The sequence below is a fragment of the Octodon degus genome, unplaced genomic scaffold (assembly GCF_000260255.1).
Source record: "Octodon degus isolate 3935 unplaced genomic scaffold, OctDeg1.0 scaffold00077, whole genome shotgun sequence".
In the NCBI taxonomy this organism is placed as follows: domain Eukaryota; kingdom Metazoa; phylum Chordata; class Mammalia; order Rodentia; family Octodontidae; genus Octodon; species Octodon degus.
The window spans coordinates 10,078,696-10,093,656 of NW_004524653.1; the positions used below are offsets into that span (position 1 = coordinate 10,078,696).

The window sequence follows — 14,961 nt, forward strand, 5'->3', positions numbered from 1 at the left end:
CTAAGCAGGTGGTTTAGCCTGCTGAGCTATCTCGCCAGCCCAAAAAAATGATTATCTTCACTCTGTGTGGCTCTTTTGGATGCTGTTTTGTTCAGTAAAGGAGGCCAGCCTCCGTGGCTGCTGAACCATATTCTCGTGAGTTGGGGTTCACCCTGGTGCCCCCGTCTGGATCGGAGCTGTGGGCCGCAGCACTGAGCAGCGCACTACATCCCGCACTCTGGGGCAGCAGGGGTGTGGCCGCTGCCGCCCTCTGAGCCTCTTCCCTCCCCTTCGCAGATCCGCAGGCTGAGGATCGAGATAGAGAAGCTGCAGTGGCTGCACCAGCAGGAGCTGTCGGAGATGAAGCACAACTTGGGTGAGGCCCGGCCTGAGGTCTGTGCTGGGGCGTGACGCTCTCGCCTTCTGGAGGGAAACCTGGGCTCATGAGCCGTGCACCCCGACACAGGACTTCGGGGACAGGCGTACACAGGCTGTGGGGGCCCCTGCTTTCTTCTGTAGATGTAGATGATTCCTGACTATGGTTCAGCTTACAATTCCTTGACTTTGTGATTGGGCAAAATCACATCTGGTTCCGAGTTTTCGTCTTTTCTTGGGCCCGGGGTGGGGTGTGCAGTGGGGTCTTCCTCTGCCACCGGGTCTGGCTGCAGCTGCGGCTCCCTGCTGGCCCTCGATCCTGAGCGAAGGAGCCGGGGCTCTGGGAGTGCTGCGCTGCTGAGCTAGGTTGTCTTCTTGGTCCCTGCTGTCGGCTCTTGGTGAGGGCTTTGTCAGGACACGGAGGAGCTTCTGTCTGTGCCAACAGCAGGACATTGATGACAGCATCCGTAACCCTGGCTTACGGAGTGGTGGCTGTGGCAGCAATCGGCTCTTCGGTCTTACAGACGCTGCCATGGCAAGGGAGTTCCGTTAGATCCCTAGGTTTCAAGGGAAGAAAATGAGGCACAGATGTATTAGGGAGCTTGTTCCCAGTCACCAGCTGTGACCAAGTCTGGGGTTATCCCCTCTCCAATGGATTATTTTTTTCTATCTTATTTTTAGACAGGAACTTGCTGTGGCGCTCAGCTGGCCTTGAACTCACTACATAACTCAGGCTGGCCTCAAACTGGAAGAAATCCTCCTACCTCAGTTTTGCTGAGTGTTGGGCTTACGGGTGTGTGCCATTGTGCCCAGCAAATGGTGTTTTTACAAATACTCAGCTGCTTCCTGCGTATCTTCCAGTGTAGAGAAAGAGTTTGTTGGTCTTGTCATTTTGTTATGGACATTAGAAAAGGCTTGCTTTCTAAACATAGCTGCTGTTACGCCAGAGACTTGTTGTCCTCAGAGGCAAGCCCAGCTGTGCTGTGCATGAGACTTTTTCTGTAGTAGTCATTTGAAGTTTCAGGAGAGAGTTTGAAGAATTGAGGCCAGGCATGGTGGCAAACACTTGTAACCAGACACTTGGGAGGCTGAAGCAGGAAGATCACTGGGGGTTCCAGGCCACCCTGGGAGTTCAGGCCTGCCAAGTTCAGGCCAGCCTGCGAGGTCAAGGCCAGGCCAGTCTGTACTACATAGTGAGACCCTGATTCAAAAAAATTAAATAAAAAATAAATACATGAAAATAAAATTGAGGGGGCTGGTGAGATGGCTCAGTGGTCTAAAGCACCTACTTAGAACAAGCTAAGCTAAGCAAAAACACAGGGACCGGGGTTCCATCCCCCAGCACCGCATGCCAGCCAGCCCCGCCCCCTGGTGGGCTGAGCTGGCCACACACACACACACACACACACACACACACTCTAAATAAAATACCTATAAAAAAAGAAAATAAAATTGAGGAAATCTTTCTTATTTGTCCTGTAGGCTACTCACAAATAATTTGCAAATGGACTTAAGTGTTTGATTTCAAATTACCGAGAAATCTCACTAAACAGAGCAGCTTAATAGTTATCCTTTTAGCATGAAGAACAACTGCGGGGTCCCAGCTGGTAGATTGGACCCAGTGCCACAAGGCCCACCTCCAGGAAAGTGTGTCTGATGTGGGCTTAGCTCTGCCCTGTTCGCTGAACGTGTTTCCTCATCTGTAAAGCGGTGGCATGACAGTACTTAGCCCGAAGGATTGCTACAAAGAGTACACAGCTTAGTATTTATACTGCGTTTAGAACTGTGCCTGCTTGTAGTAGGTGCTAGGTGAGTGTTGATTGGTGGGGCAAAGCCTTGCACCGATGGTGAGATTCCCAGAGTGGACCTTGGGCTGGAGACTCATGTGGGGCTTCTGTTGTCCTCATGGTCTGAGGGCTCTGTAACTAGCCACTGTCCGCAGCCAGTGGGGGTGCTTTGAGCGTGAGGATCTGGGGACCCGATGCCCTTGTGCACAGGCGCAGGGTTGCTGACACAGCTAGTGTCCCTTTCCCAGAGCTGACCATGGCGGAGATGCGGCAGAGCCTGGAGCAGGAGCGGGACCGGCTTATCGCCGAGGTAAAGAAGCAGCTGGAACTCGAGAAGCAGCAGGCGGTGGATGAGACCAAGAAGAAGCAGTGGTGTGCCAACTGCAAGAAGGAGGCCATCTTCTACTGCTGCTGGAATACCAGCTACTGCGACTACCCCTGCCAGCAGGCCCACTGGCCCGAGCACATGAAGTCCTGCACCCAGTCAGGTAAGTGCAGCGCCCCAAGGGTGGCTGCCCAGCCCTTGTCACTGGTGCCCAGGAGAGTGACGCGCAGACATGTTGCTGAGACTTGTGGCCAGGCTGTTTCTGACCTTGCCTCCTAGGCAGTGTTTTCATCTCTTGGGTCAGAGCTGCCTGCACCTGCAGTACACAGGATGACCCCACTGAGTGTCCGTAGTATTGACCTTCAGAACCTCTGCTGTTTTGTGGGAGTCATGGAGCCAGGGCTTTAAATAACACAGGTTACAGTTCTGAGCAGAAGCTCTTGGTTGGGAGCAGAGCTGTCTTTGAGGCTGCTCAATGGTATTTGCAGACATGTTAATCTTTACAGTTAGGGTTTATTTATGACAAACCATCCTCAGGAATTAGAGGTCTTGGTCTGCAAGTGGAGCCCCTTGTATAGCGCCTCTCTAGCCTTCACAGGCCCTGGTTTCAATCCCTAGCACAGCCAAAAAAGAAAACATCTAAAATTCTCTAGAGAGCTGGTGAGATGGCTCAGTGGTCTAAAGCACCTACTTAGAACAAGCTTAGCAAAGCACAGGGACTGCGGTTCAATCCCCCAGCACCACATGCCAGCCAGCCCTGCCCCCTGGTGGGCTGAGCTGGCCACACACACACACACACACACACACACACACACACATAAATAAATAAAATAAATTAAAAAAAAATAAAATTCTCTAGAGCCAAGGATATAGCTCCATGGCACAGGTGCCTGCCTGGCAAGCTCAAGGTCCTGGGTTTGATTCCCTCCTCCCACCCTCCCAACCCCCTAGTTACTTGTAAATAATTCATGGCTGTGGTATGTGATAAATCTGTAAACAGGCTGTTGATTTACATGTGAGGACCTCCAGTGTTCATTAGGACTTGTTGCTTTTGGGTCTCCAGTGACTACTTACCACAGGGTCCCTTTCACAGTTCTTTACTTTCACCGTGAAGGCTTGAAGGCAGTCTAACGTACAGAAGTGGGTGGAAGGGCTCCGTTATCCATAAAACCAGGGACCTTTGTTTTATGTCTGCTTCAGTGGAGTCCAGGTTCCTGGTGCCTTCTCTGAGTTCTGTGGGGTGTGCAGCCTTGTGCTGGCCTGAGATGTTCAGGCCGCCCCTCAGCTTCCCTCCTTTGTAGTAGGACGTCTGTTGTCCATAAATGTCTCTCAAACTCCCACGCTTGTGTTCATCCAGGTTCCTACCATGTGCAGAAGCTCTGTGCCTCCCTCTGATGTGTTTTTCTTAGTGTCCTTGTCTCGTGTCACATTAAAAAAAAAAAAAAAAAAAAAAAAGGTCCCATGAGGCAGAGACAGGTCTAAGTCTGGAGACTGTGACCCAGGGTGTGTGTCCCTTGGCAGCCACAGGCTGACTGGTAGGGACAGTGTCATTTGCTCTGAGAACGTGCTTCCTTTCCAGATGGGTGGAAGGCTTGAATTGCTAAGTAGTAGAGTTTGGAACCCACCTTCCGGGGGGTCTGGCCACAGTGGCCTGGGTCTGGTGAGGTGGGCTTGTGGCCACCTGCTACACGGGGCTTGCTTGAGTCCCGTTGGTGCCGAACCACAGGGGCACTGGGTGAGGCCCAAGCCATGACATTTGTTTCCATGTGCCTTTTTTTTTTTTTTTTTAATCTTTTATTTATTTATTTGGTACAGTGTCTCACTGTGCAGCTCAGACTCGTAGTGGTCCTCTTGTCTCAGCCGCCCAGCACTGGGATTACAGGTGGGCGCCACCATGTCTGGTCTCAGTGGCCAGCTCGGCGTGAGGCCAGCATGGCATATGACACCGGGGATTGAACTTGGTCTTGTGCTTGCCAGGCAGGCGCTTAGCCTGCTGAGCTGTCTTCCCAGCCTCCATGTGTCTTCTTTCTTTCCTCTTTGTCCCCAGCTACCGCCCCCCAGCAGGAAGCGGATACCGAGGTAAACACAGAAACAGTAAATAAGCCTTCTCAGGGGAGCTCCTCCAGCACCCCCTCAGCTCCTGCGGACACCGCCAGCACCCCCAAAGAGAAGGAGCCATCAGTTGAGAAAAGCAAAGACAGTGGCTCGGTGAGGATGCCCTGTGTCTTGTCCAGTGACCTCCGGCCTCTTGGCCTGGGACCTGTCCTCCTGTGACTCGGAGGGTCCCTGGCAGGACCGCAGGGTCTGGAACAGTCTCCCCAAGTGTGTCTTACTGCATGCCCTGTGTGCACTCTACCTGGCATGGGGGCCACCACCTGCAGTTGCTGAGGACTCAGAATGTGGCTCATTTGACCAAGATCTGGTGTTTGAGTTTAATTTTAGTTCACTTAGATTAAATTGCTAATTGCTGCCATATTGGTTTGCAAAGGTGCCACCTGCTTCCAGCATGCGGTGTGACTTTAATTTTATGCAAAGACTATTCACAGGCACACTAATCAGTTTTTACTGCTTTACTCATTCAATATATTGGGAAACATGGAATCACTCGACTATCAAAAACACTGTGGCTTCACTGGTAGTGTTCCTTAGCAAAAGGCTAACTAACGTATAATAAAAGGGAGTTGATAGAATTTTACAGTCATGCACTTTTTTGGTAAAGCAAAAATCTGGAGGTAGTGAGGGTACTGGGTGAAGTTAGGAAATAGAATGTTCTAGAAGCTGAGACTAGGGTAGAGCAAGGAGTCACTCAGTGCTGTGTTCTGGTGTTGAGTCTGGGAAGCAGCACAGGTGTGTAGAGCCTGTGACCTGGCTGTCACCTGACCCCACCATGTACAGGCACTGAGGTACCTTGAAGGGGAGCAGTGGGCACTGTCGTCATGACTCACTTGGTTTCTTTAGGGGCTCCATGGGCTCCAGGGTTCTGAATCTATCTTTTGTGTTTCTAGACCCTCGACCTTTCAGGCTCCAGAGAGACGCCCTCCTCCATTCTCTTAGGCTCCAACCAAGGCTCTGGTATGTTGCCCCCCTGGTGGGCGGATGGTGGTTTACAGTGGGGCCTGTGAGGAGCCATTCTGTCAGGGAGAACAAGGGTTTATGGAAGTGGTTGAAGGATGATTGGGGGCACTTTGAGTGGGCTGGTGGGGGTGAGGGTGTGTCTGGGCAAGGCAGTTTTCCAGCACCTCTCCTCACTGGTCAGACTTGCCTATGTTTATTTGGCTTGTTGGGGAATCCACGTAAAACTTAATTTGTACACAAGGTTCTGCTCCCAAGGGAATGATGAGGTAAAGTGCTGTGTGACACTCCTGAGGTGCCAGTGGCTTTGGGTACATGAGACAAGGGGAGACTGTGGAAGGGCCTTGTGTGTGGACAGACCTTTCCTCTGGGGGAGGGGAATACCTGGGCAACTGAGAGAGTCCTCTGAGACTTCTGGCATCTTCTGGGGGGCGGGGGCTTAAGCAGTCTTCCTTTCCTAGCCCAGGGAGTCCTTTTCCTACATCCTCCTAAGCCAGCTTTGGTCACTGCAGAAGAGTTCAGAAACGTGCGTTCCTTGCTGAGGAGTTTTCTTGGGATTTTCACCTGTTACGTTAGCTCCAAGATCCATTTGCCTGATGAGTGATCCTTATTAGCTGAAAACCAAAAATTTAGTTTTACTTTTGCAAGTTGGATGTGTGGAGGAAGAGGCAAGGCCTGTTGTTTGGATGGCGGGCGAGGCTTTCCCAGGGGCAGACCTTGAGGGGCATGGCCTTGGGTGGCCGAGGTTCAGCAGAGTGGCAGGACCTGACTTGAGGGAGAGTGTGAGCTGGCACTGAACATGACTCAAGGACGGTATTTTTTCAAAAGCAGATTCCCTGGGTGTGGCACTGCCTCTAACCCCAGCTACTTGGGAGACTGAGGCAGGAAAATGGTGAGTTTGGGACTAGCCCAGGCACCTTAGCGAGACCTGTTTTCAAAGAACAGAAAGGGGGTGAGAGAGAGTGCTATACTAGAGTGCTGCTGGGTCCATTCCTCAGTTCTGTGACAAAAGAGAGGGCGCCACTTCTGTCTCTTCTTCGGTCCCCGAGGCCCAAGCACAGTGTGGCGCCAAGCTGTTGTTGGTATACCGGGTCATTTCAAAGCCTCTTTCACCAAGAGAACGCTTTGCATTCTGGCAGCTGAGTGGGGCTGCAGTTTGGGTTTATTGAGTTAATTTTGAGAGTTGCCTTTTATTTATGGCAGGTCCAATTGATTTTTCTGCTTTTGGTGGTGACGTGTTTCTTAAAATTTAAGTTTAAAAATAAGTTAAACACGAACTAAGAAATACAGAAAAGGATCATGGGCACGTGAACATTGCAAACGTGGTGCAGGAGAAGTCCGAGTTGGGAAGTTCTGTTTCAGATGCTGAGTTTCAGAGCAGTGTGGTAGATTGAATGATGAAGTTTGCGTGATGTGGCATTTGGGGGTATTAGTAATGCCACTTATTGGAGACTGTTGGGAGGAGAACTGTGTGCTGGGTGGTTGGGAGTCACCTCCTGTTCTGTCCCTGAGAAGCCTGAGGTATTATCTAGACCAGGGGCTGGCATGTATTTGAGGTGGAGGGCCAGGTCTTGCTTTAAGCATTGAAGGCCGTGTGGTATCTGACCAGAGGCCCCTGTTTGGGATGGCAGGAAAGTAGGCCCCAGTGATAAGGAAGCCAGTGTCCGGCTGTGTGACGGCGATTCTCCGGGTGCAGAAGTGGGCGCCGGGTGGGCTGGAGCGGGCCCTAGTTAGCTGACCCTGGTGTCAAGGGGCAGGAGTAGAAAGTAGGATTCAGGCTGGGGAGGTAGCTTGGCGGTCTAAGTGCCTGCCTGGCAAGCCCATGGACTCTTTGATCCCCGGTACTGCATGCCGTGCCAGCCCAAGCATCTTGGGTGTACCCTGCTGGCCCTGAAACCAGGCGTGGTGGTGCACGCCTGAAATCGCAGCACTGGGGATGCTGAGACGGGTCCAAGCTGCGTAGGGAAAGTAGGTACCAAATAAATTAATCAAAAGAAAGAAAAAGATTAAAAAAAGAAGGGTTCAGAGTGGAGTGGGAGGTGAGAAGCCCCCGAGATGGTGGCAACCGTGGCGAGAAGCAGGTAAAAGGGACCCAAGTAAGGCCGGAAACGCGCATCTCCACGGCGTTCCGGAGGCAGAAGTGTGCTCACTGGGTCTGGCAGGCGTGCAGGCAGCACAAGACGCTGGTCACACTGACTCCTGACGTGTGTGAGCGGAGTTCCTGCTTCCGTTACACAGACGAGCAACTGAGGCCCCGCGGGAGTGGAGCTGGTACCTGGGTAGTTCAGGGAGTGACCACGGGGACCAGGACTTGGTGCAGAGATTGTGCAGATCTCTGGACACCACCACTGGGTGAGGCGATTCAGGGACTCACTGCTTCCATTGTAAGTCAGAAGTGGCTGCCCCAAAGTGGGTAAAAGCCATCCATATGGCTTGGTTCCCAGGATGGTGTGCTCTGGGGCTCCCCACCCGGCTCCATAGACCCAGCTCTTCCTGTTAATCCCCTGCGCCTGGCCTTCCATGGCCCTGGCTTCCGGTGCAGCCTCACAGTCTGGGCCCACCTCACCTGCTCCACCCCGGGCTTCACTGGATGTCACCAGGGTGCAGACGCCTTTATCACTGACCTGAAGGGCAGAGATCCTCATCTACCCCTCACCTCACCAAGTTCCTTCCAGCAGCTTAGGATGCCACCTTCCACAGTGATGCCCCATGCTGCCCGCTTCATCCCAGCCCCTGCCTCTGTCACTGCCGTGAGGCCGGTCCTGCCTACCCTCCTTGGTCTCTTGCAGCCAGAGTCCTCCTTCTCGGCTGGCTCCCTCCCTGGGCATTGGAACACCTCGAGTCTCCACTTCCTTCCTCAGTGCCCCATCTCCATCTTAGAGCAGCGTTGGCCTCCTGTGGCTCCTGAGCCCTCGGGTGGCAGCCCAGGGAGTGAGGGTTGGAACTGAACATTTTTTTTCTGCGTACTCTAAAGAGGAGCTCAGGGCTCACACAGTGAGCTGTGCTACCTGAAAGCTGCCGTCTCCTTCCTCAGCCTCTTTGCTGTCTCCTCTCATTCCTTTTGCCTCCACTGCCCTCACCGCTCCTCCGCTCAGCCATGCGGCTTCTGTTCCCACACCTGCCCTTGGCTCACCGCACCGGTGAGCACCTGAACACCATGCCATTGCCAGGCAAGGCCAGGTTAAGGTCTAAGTGTTCTTAGAAGACCCTGTGTCCGAAGAAGAGCAGGGTGCTGGGCGTGGTGGTGCACCTGTAATCCCAGCACTTGCACGGCTAAGCCGGAGGATCGCTGCAAGTTCTAGGACCGTCTGGGATACATAAACCCACCTCGTGTATTCAAGACCCACCAGAACTATAGTTTCAAAAACAAAAACCAGGTTTCTGAGAATTCTGGGATTTCTACATCGGCCGTTGCCCAGGTTTGAGGTAAAGACTGAGATAGATGCAGTACTACGCTGAAGGAGATCAGCCAGCATTTGGACGTGGAGGGAGGCTTGGCACAGGCGCATCCATGGGCACATTGGGTGGAGCATTCAGTGTACACCAGGCCCCGTGGTTCTCCCCACAGAAAACAACCCAAACAGCCGGGCATGCTGGCCTACACCTGATATCCCAGCCCTCTGGGAGGCAGAGGCAGGAAGATTGCAAGCTGAAGCCTAGGCTGGGCCATTTAGGGTCTTAGTAAGACACAGCCTCACAATAACAAGGGCTGGAATGTAGCTCAGTTGGAAGGCCCTGTGTTCAGTCCCCAGGGTTGGCACCCATGCATGCACACATGCATGTACGTGTGTACGCACAATTTACATCTGTGCTTTGGTGGCGCCGCTGTGTGCAAGCAGAGGAAGGAACACCCGGGGGAGCCTCAGGCCTACCCGGAAATACAGTCCTCTGCCGCTTTCTCATCAAGGTTGTTAGCAATGAAGGTTGGGTCACTGCGGAGAAACACTCACTGCCCTGCATGCAGCCAGCTTCTGTCACTGGCTTCTCAGAGATGGTGTCAGGGACATGGCCTGGGACACGGTGTGGAGGCCGGCGGACAGCAGCCGCATGGGCTTCCCAAGGTGCTCATTTTCATCTGGTGTCAGGTCGAGGCCCCAAGGTGCCCGTTAGAGCGGTCAGGCACTGGTCTGGGCCTCTTTTGCTTTTCTGTGAGATTCCAGCCAAAGCAGCAGGTGCAGTTGAGTCCAGAGAAGAATCCAGAAGGGAAAACGACTGGCATGGTGCAGGCCCAGGCCCCCTGCCGCATCTGGCCCTCCCCTCCATGGTTGTCAGTGCCGTACCAACATGGACATCCATTTCCTGACTGGCTTCGCGGCCTGTTGAGCCTGAATAGCTGAGCGCTGCCATCCCTCGAGACTTCCCTTCCCTCACTGAGGGAAGGTCTCCCAGGCAGGTGAGGGATGGCTGTGGCCCAGGGCAGCCCCACCTCACCTGGCCGGATCGCCTCCCTCCCCTTCTGCACCCTTCTGGGACCGCAGTGGTGTCTCGCTGTGTCGAGTCTGAGTCTACACCAATTCCCCGTGAGGCCCTCACTTGCGACCTTGTGACTGTGGCTCTGCCGCTCCTTTGGGGCAAGCATGTGCCCTCCCTTCCAGTCTCACGGCCTGCTCTTTCTTTTTCTTCCTCTTATTTTCTGTCTTTTCCCCCCTACCACAATCCTTACTACATCAGTGATTCTATGGAGACTCCTTTTGTCTTTCATTGTGGCCCTTGTAGGACTTGAGGTGTCTGTGGATCTTTAGTTTCAGGGATGGCCTTGGGGGTCCCACTGCTGGGCTGGGTTTCAGCCCCTGCGGTCCCTCTCCTGTCCTCCTCCCTGCTGCACCTCGTCCAGCTTGTGGCTCTGTCCTCACCCCGGCTTCAGACAGTCCCTCCTGCCCCAGTGCCTCTGACCCTAGCGCAGAGCTGGCACCTGCCTGTTCCCTGGTCCGAGTGGGCTTATTGGTAGAGCAAGTGCTTCCAGGACTCTTACTTCTGAGACCCACAAGATCCCAAGAGTTCAGGGTTTAGCACACGCTGCGTTGCTCCGTTTCCTTGTGTGCCTTACTCCCCACTGTTGTGCTGTGTCCTGTGACGCCGTGCGTGGTTTGCTGCGCACTTGTCTCCAAGTTGTGGTCCCCCACCAGTGCACACTGAGTTGGAGTACGGTGATGTCTAGTGACAGTGGCAAGATAGTGAGCCCGTGGGGTTGTACGGAACGGCAGCTCTCTGACGGACTCTGAGGCTACTGTGCTATCTCTTCAGTTAGCAAAAGGTGTGACAAGCAACCTGCCTATGTCCCAACCACCACAGACCACCAGCCGCACCCCAACTACCCCGCCCAGAAGTGTAAGTATGAGCCCGTCTCACGGAAGCTGCCGGGAGAAGCCCTGTCTGTGTGTCTCTGTGTCCCCCTGTGGGCGTGTCCTCTCCTGTCCTCTTGGTGCCGGGCCTTCACTTTGCTGTTTCTTCGTAGCCCTCCCTTGCCCCTGGTAGCCTGCTTTCAGACGGGAGCACACGGCTGCTTTTCTTGCAGGCCTTAGCCTTAGCCTCTCTTCCCCTGGCCCTGAGAGCAGTCAGGTAAGCCCTGGTCCCTCAGCAGCCCCCGGCCCCACTTTTCCTAGTGGCCCTCGTAGGACTGGAGGTGGCTTGCTGCTGCACAGAGGCATTTCCTTGTGTTGCAGGTTGCCCAGGGCCATCAACCCCAGCACTCCCAGAAGCAAAAGCAGCCTCGTGAGGAGGAGTTGGATTTAGGATCAGGCTCAGCCCTGTCCCCATCAGTCCTCCTTATACTGCCCCCCTTTGGCCATCAACATAGGTAGCTCTAGTTCTCCCCCGAGGCTCTCCCCCGAGAAGGTGGTCCCCATTTGGAGAGCTTTCCTTCTGCCTCCCCACAAACAGTTTGGCCAGGCAGCTGTGGGGAGCAGTCCCTGCAGGTCACGGTAGGGGCCCGTCCTTACCCATTCTGATTCCATCTCTAAGCTCGACACTCAGCTTCTTTTAATCAAGCGTTCTACCTTGAGGAAACTAAAAAGAAGCAAGTCTGTCTGCACTTGGTAAACGATCTAAGCCCCTACAGGCTCTTGGTGGTGGCTGTTGGGGGCGCACACACCCTTCCTGTGGAGCCCACAGACTTGGGTCTATAGCAAGGTGGTCTTCAGGATACCTGGTGTGGCTCTCCCTTCGCCGCCCTCTTCTTCCTCAGCCACCCCAGCTCTGAGTGTCCTCAAAGCCATCCTAGTGCTTACCTGATTCGCATCGTTTTCCAACCCTTCCATGCACCAGTGGATTCAGCCACCTGGTCACCCTTCTTTCTCTTCTGCCATCCTCTTCCCCTGGGTGGGCACCTGTGGTTCGGGTCGTGTTAACCCATAAGTTATACGAGGAACTTCCTTAATGTAAGTAGATTGCATGCCAAGATTTTGCTGCCTCTGCAGTGGCCAGTGTGAGAAGCACAAGTGCATGGGGTTCCTGGTGTCGTTCAGGGACATCGTGCAGGTGCTCGGTTCTGGCTACAGCACGAGAAATGCCTCCCTTGGCTGCAGAGCACCTCTCTCACTAATCTGTACCCCCAGCATGACACCCTATTGGTTTGCCGGCCAGTTCTTATTAAATCCTAAAACACGAGAGTCATTTCACTTTTGTACCGCGGATACCCACAGGTGTAGGGGAGTCAACGGTGCCTTTCTCTTACCCGTCAGTGCTGTGTGGAGCGGGGCGGGAAGGTGGCTCCCGGCTAGCAGATGATGAAGCGGTAACTGGCCCAGTGAGGGCAGGCAGGCTGAACCAACCTGTGGCTTTCCTCCCCAGACCATTCCCGGAGCAGCAAGTCCAATGCCTGGAGCGGCAGTGAGGAGAAGCGTGGGGCGGGCCGCTCTGAGCACAGCGCCGGGACCAGTGCCAAGAGCCTCCTTCCGAAGGAGTCTCGGCTGGACACCTTCTGGGACTAGGGGCAAGTGGTGCCCCAGGCCACCACCCCTTGGGGGTAGCAGCCCGGACACCGGGAGAAGAGGAGATGGCAGCACCAGAGTGACCATCAGAGACGCTAGACATGAGGACGCAGCCTCGGCCGGCACTCGGCACAGGGCAGCCACACTACATGACATCCGGCATCGCCTTGCTGAGACTGTTCGACCACTTGCGCCCTAAGCTTTAGGTGTAAATAATGTACAATTGTGGATGTCACTGAACCTAGAGTACCTTTCCTTTTTATATTTGTATTGACTTTAACTTATACAAAAAAGAAAAAGAAAAACAAGTTTAAAAAAAAAAAAAACAAACCCAACAACAAAAAAGAATGTTTTGATGTTGGGAAGAGGGATGCTCAGTGGTCCCCAGTGGTTGGGGGCTAGGCCTAGGGATCAATGTCACTTACGGGTCCTGATCCTCAGAGCCACAGGGGAGCCGAGCTGGTGTCCCCCAGCAGCAGGGCTGAGTGGGGAGTCTGAGCACCGACCACGCCAAGCCATCAGCCCCTCGCCACGCTGTTATTACCATGTTTCCAACGGGGCCCTACAGACCAGAGGGGTGTGTGGAGGGACACATCTCTCTGCGATTTAAATAACTCCTAAAAGGGAAAAACAACCACCTTGTTTACAGAAGCTACACAGAAACAAGCCCCGCTCAGCTAGATCACAGAGTCGGACGCGGTAGGAAAGTGCGAGGGTCATAAACTCAGCAACACAGAAAAATCTGTTCTCTTTGCTTTATGATTCCTTTAACCACACTCACACGCCCTTGGTAGGCTTTCTCCTCGGAGGCAGGGAGGCCGAGGCAGAAGGCACGCAGGCCAGGTGTGTCTGGACGGAGCATGTCGGTGTTATTTTTCAGGATGCAGTTCTACGTCTTTATGTAAGCATGAAGCAGAGGCAGTATGCGAGAAGGCGAGTTACACTACGTATGCTGTAGTATCATTTTGTATGTTGTGTAAGACAAAAGGCATTGATCAAAAGCAAAAGGCGATATATGTATATGAGAAAAATTAATTGTACGATATCATTCCAGTACATTCTGTTGTACATTTAGTCTCATTTCCTTTCTCTTCATTGTTGATAAGAGGATGCAAACTGTACAGTTTCCAGCTAGCTACCCGTAGTAGAGAAGAAATAAGCAGAGATACTAGAAGAAAACAAGAGGAAGAACATTTGTGAATTGCAGTTGTCAAAAAAGAAAAAAAAAATAGCCTAGCTGGCCTTATTTGTGAAGCATAATTGCTTTTAGCATATGGAAGTATTTTTTCACATTTTCTTTGTATAAAATTTGTATTAAACTTAAATATCTTTTTTGATGACGGTGTTTCTTTGTGCCTGAGCCAGTGGATTCCCAAGGTGTGGTCTTTTGGGTTCGCCTACTCCCCTTCCCAGTTTTTTCCAGGTTCTTCACCTTTTTTAAATTAAACTGTTCTGGCAAAATTGCTTGGTCGTCCTCAAATTGCAGTTTTCCAAATGGTTGGATGGCTGTGTTTTAGGATTATACAAACAGGAGAGGCCCGTAGGGTAGGAGCTCAGCGACAGTGGCCCTGGCAGGGGGCAAGGAGGGACGGTCTGTGGGGTGCTGAGGCAGAGCCCAAGCCCGCAGGGGGACGATGGGCAGCAGGAGCCTGGGCACCACCAGGGGTGTCCTGTCCACAGCTCTGGGCCTGGGAGAATGGAGCAGTCTTAAAAGGCAGGACTCCACCCAACAGCCAGTGCCCCCTTTCTGTGGCCTGTGGTTCTCCTGTAAAGATTTGCCCTACCACCTTCCTGCCTAGGACCATGGCAGGTGCCTGTAATTCCAGCATTGGGAGGCTGAGGCAGGAGGATTGCTATGAGTTTGTGGCCAGCATGGGTTACGTAGTGAGACCACTGACTCAGATTCTGTGTTGTCAGACACTGCCTGATGCTGGCCAGGCTACTGATTTCGTGAGGGTGGATTGCTGATCTTAGCCCGGAGGCGTAAGTAGGGTGAATTCCTTGGCAGCAGCTTGCGATTCCCTGCTCCCCTCTGCCCTGTGATGTGAAAGCAAGCTGGAGGTGCTTGTACTTGTGCCTGTGTGTGTGTGCATTTGTGTGTGTACACGCACGTGCGCCTCAGCTGGATGTGACTCAGAGGGGACTGCTGCCTGCTCCCTACTCCCTACTATGTCCCCAGGGGTGAAGGTCACACTTCGATGTCAGCCTCTGGGCCCACCCAGCCTCCCCGGAGCAAAACACCAGGAGGAACTTTGCTGACTCAGGTGGAGACCACTTTATAAAAAGATGAATTAGTTTTACCATTTGTTTTCATCATGCTTACAGCATTTGACCCCAATTAGAAAATCTGTGTAGCTCCTTCCCTCCCCATACCTGACTGCCCTTTTGCCCTGTGCCGAAGAGCGCAGGTGGCCACAAACACATGCTTCTCCCCACTCTGGGTTGGTTTGGTTTGATATAGGTCTCCTGTGTTGCCCAGGCTGGCCTCCCGGGC

The 14,961-nt window shown here is 53.2% G+C and overlaps 1 protein-coding gene across 15 annotated transcripts in view; it reads left to right on the forward strand.

Annotated features, from left to right (window-relative positions):
* Window positions 1–13,896, forward strand: part of Zmynd8 (zinc finger MYND-type containing 8) — a 132,808-nt gene extending 118,912 nt beyond the window's left edge. For 9 of the 15 annotated variants that reach the window (XM_023720746.1, XM_023720741.1, XM_023720749.1 and 6 more), the window contains 6 exons: window positions 277–355; window positions 2,390–2,629; window positions 4,514–4,674; window positions 5,472–5,538; window positions 10,783–10,866; window positions 12,328–13,894. In XM_023720746.1, coding sequence (XP_023576514.1) covers window positions 277–355; window positions 2,390–2,629; window positions 4,514–4,674; window positions 5,472–5,538; window positions 10,783–10,866; window positions 12,328–12,467 — 771 coding nt within the window. In that variant the 3' untranslated portion in view covers window positions 12,468–13,894. Of the gene's footprint in view, window positions 1–276; window positions 356–2,389; window positions 2,630–4,513; window positions 4,675–5,471; window positions 5,539–10,782; window positions 10,867–12,327 lie in introns of all 15 variants that reach the window. The other 6 variants (XM_023720750.1, XM_004636060.3, XM_004636062.3 and 3 more) reach the window with 4 other exon arrangements.
* The last annotated feature ends 1,065 nt before the right edge of the window (window positions 13,897–14,961 follow it).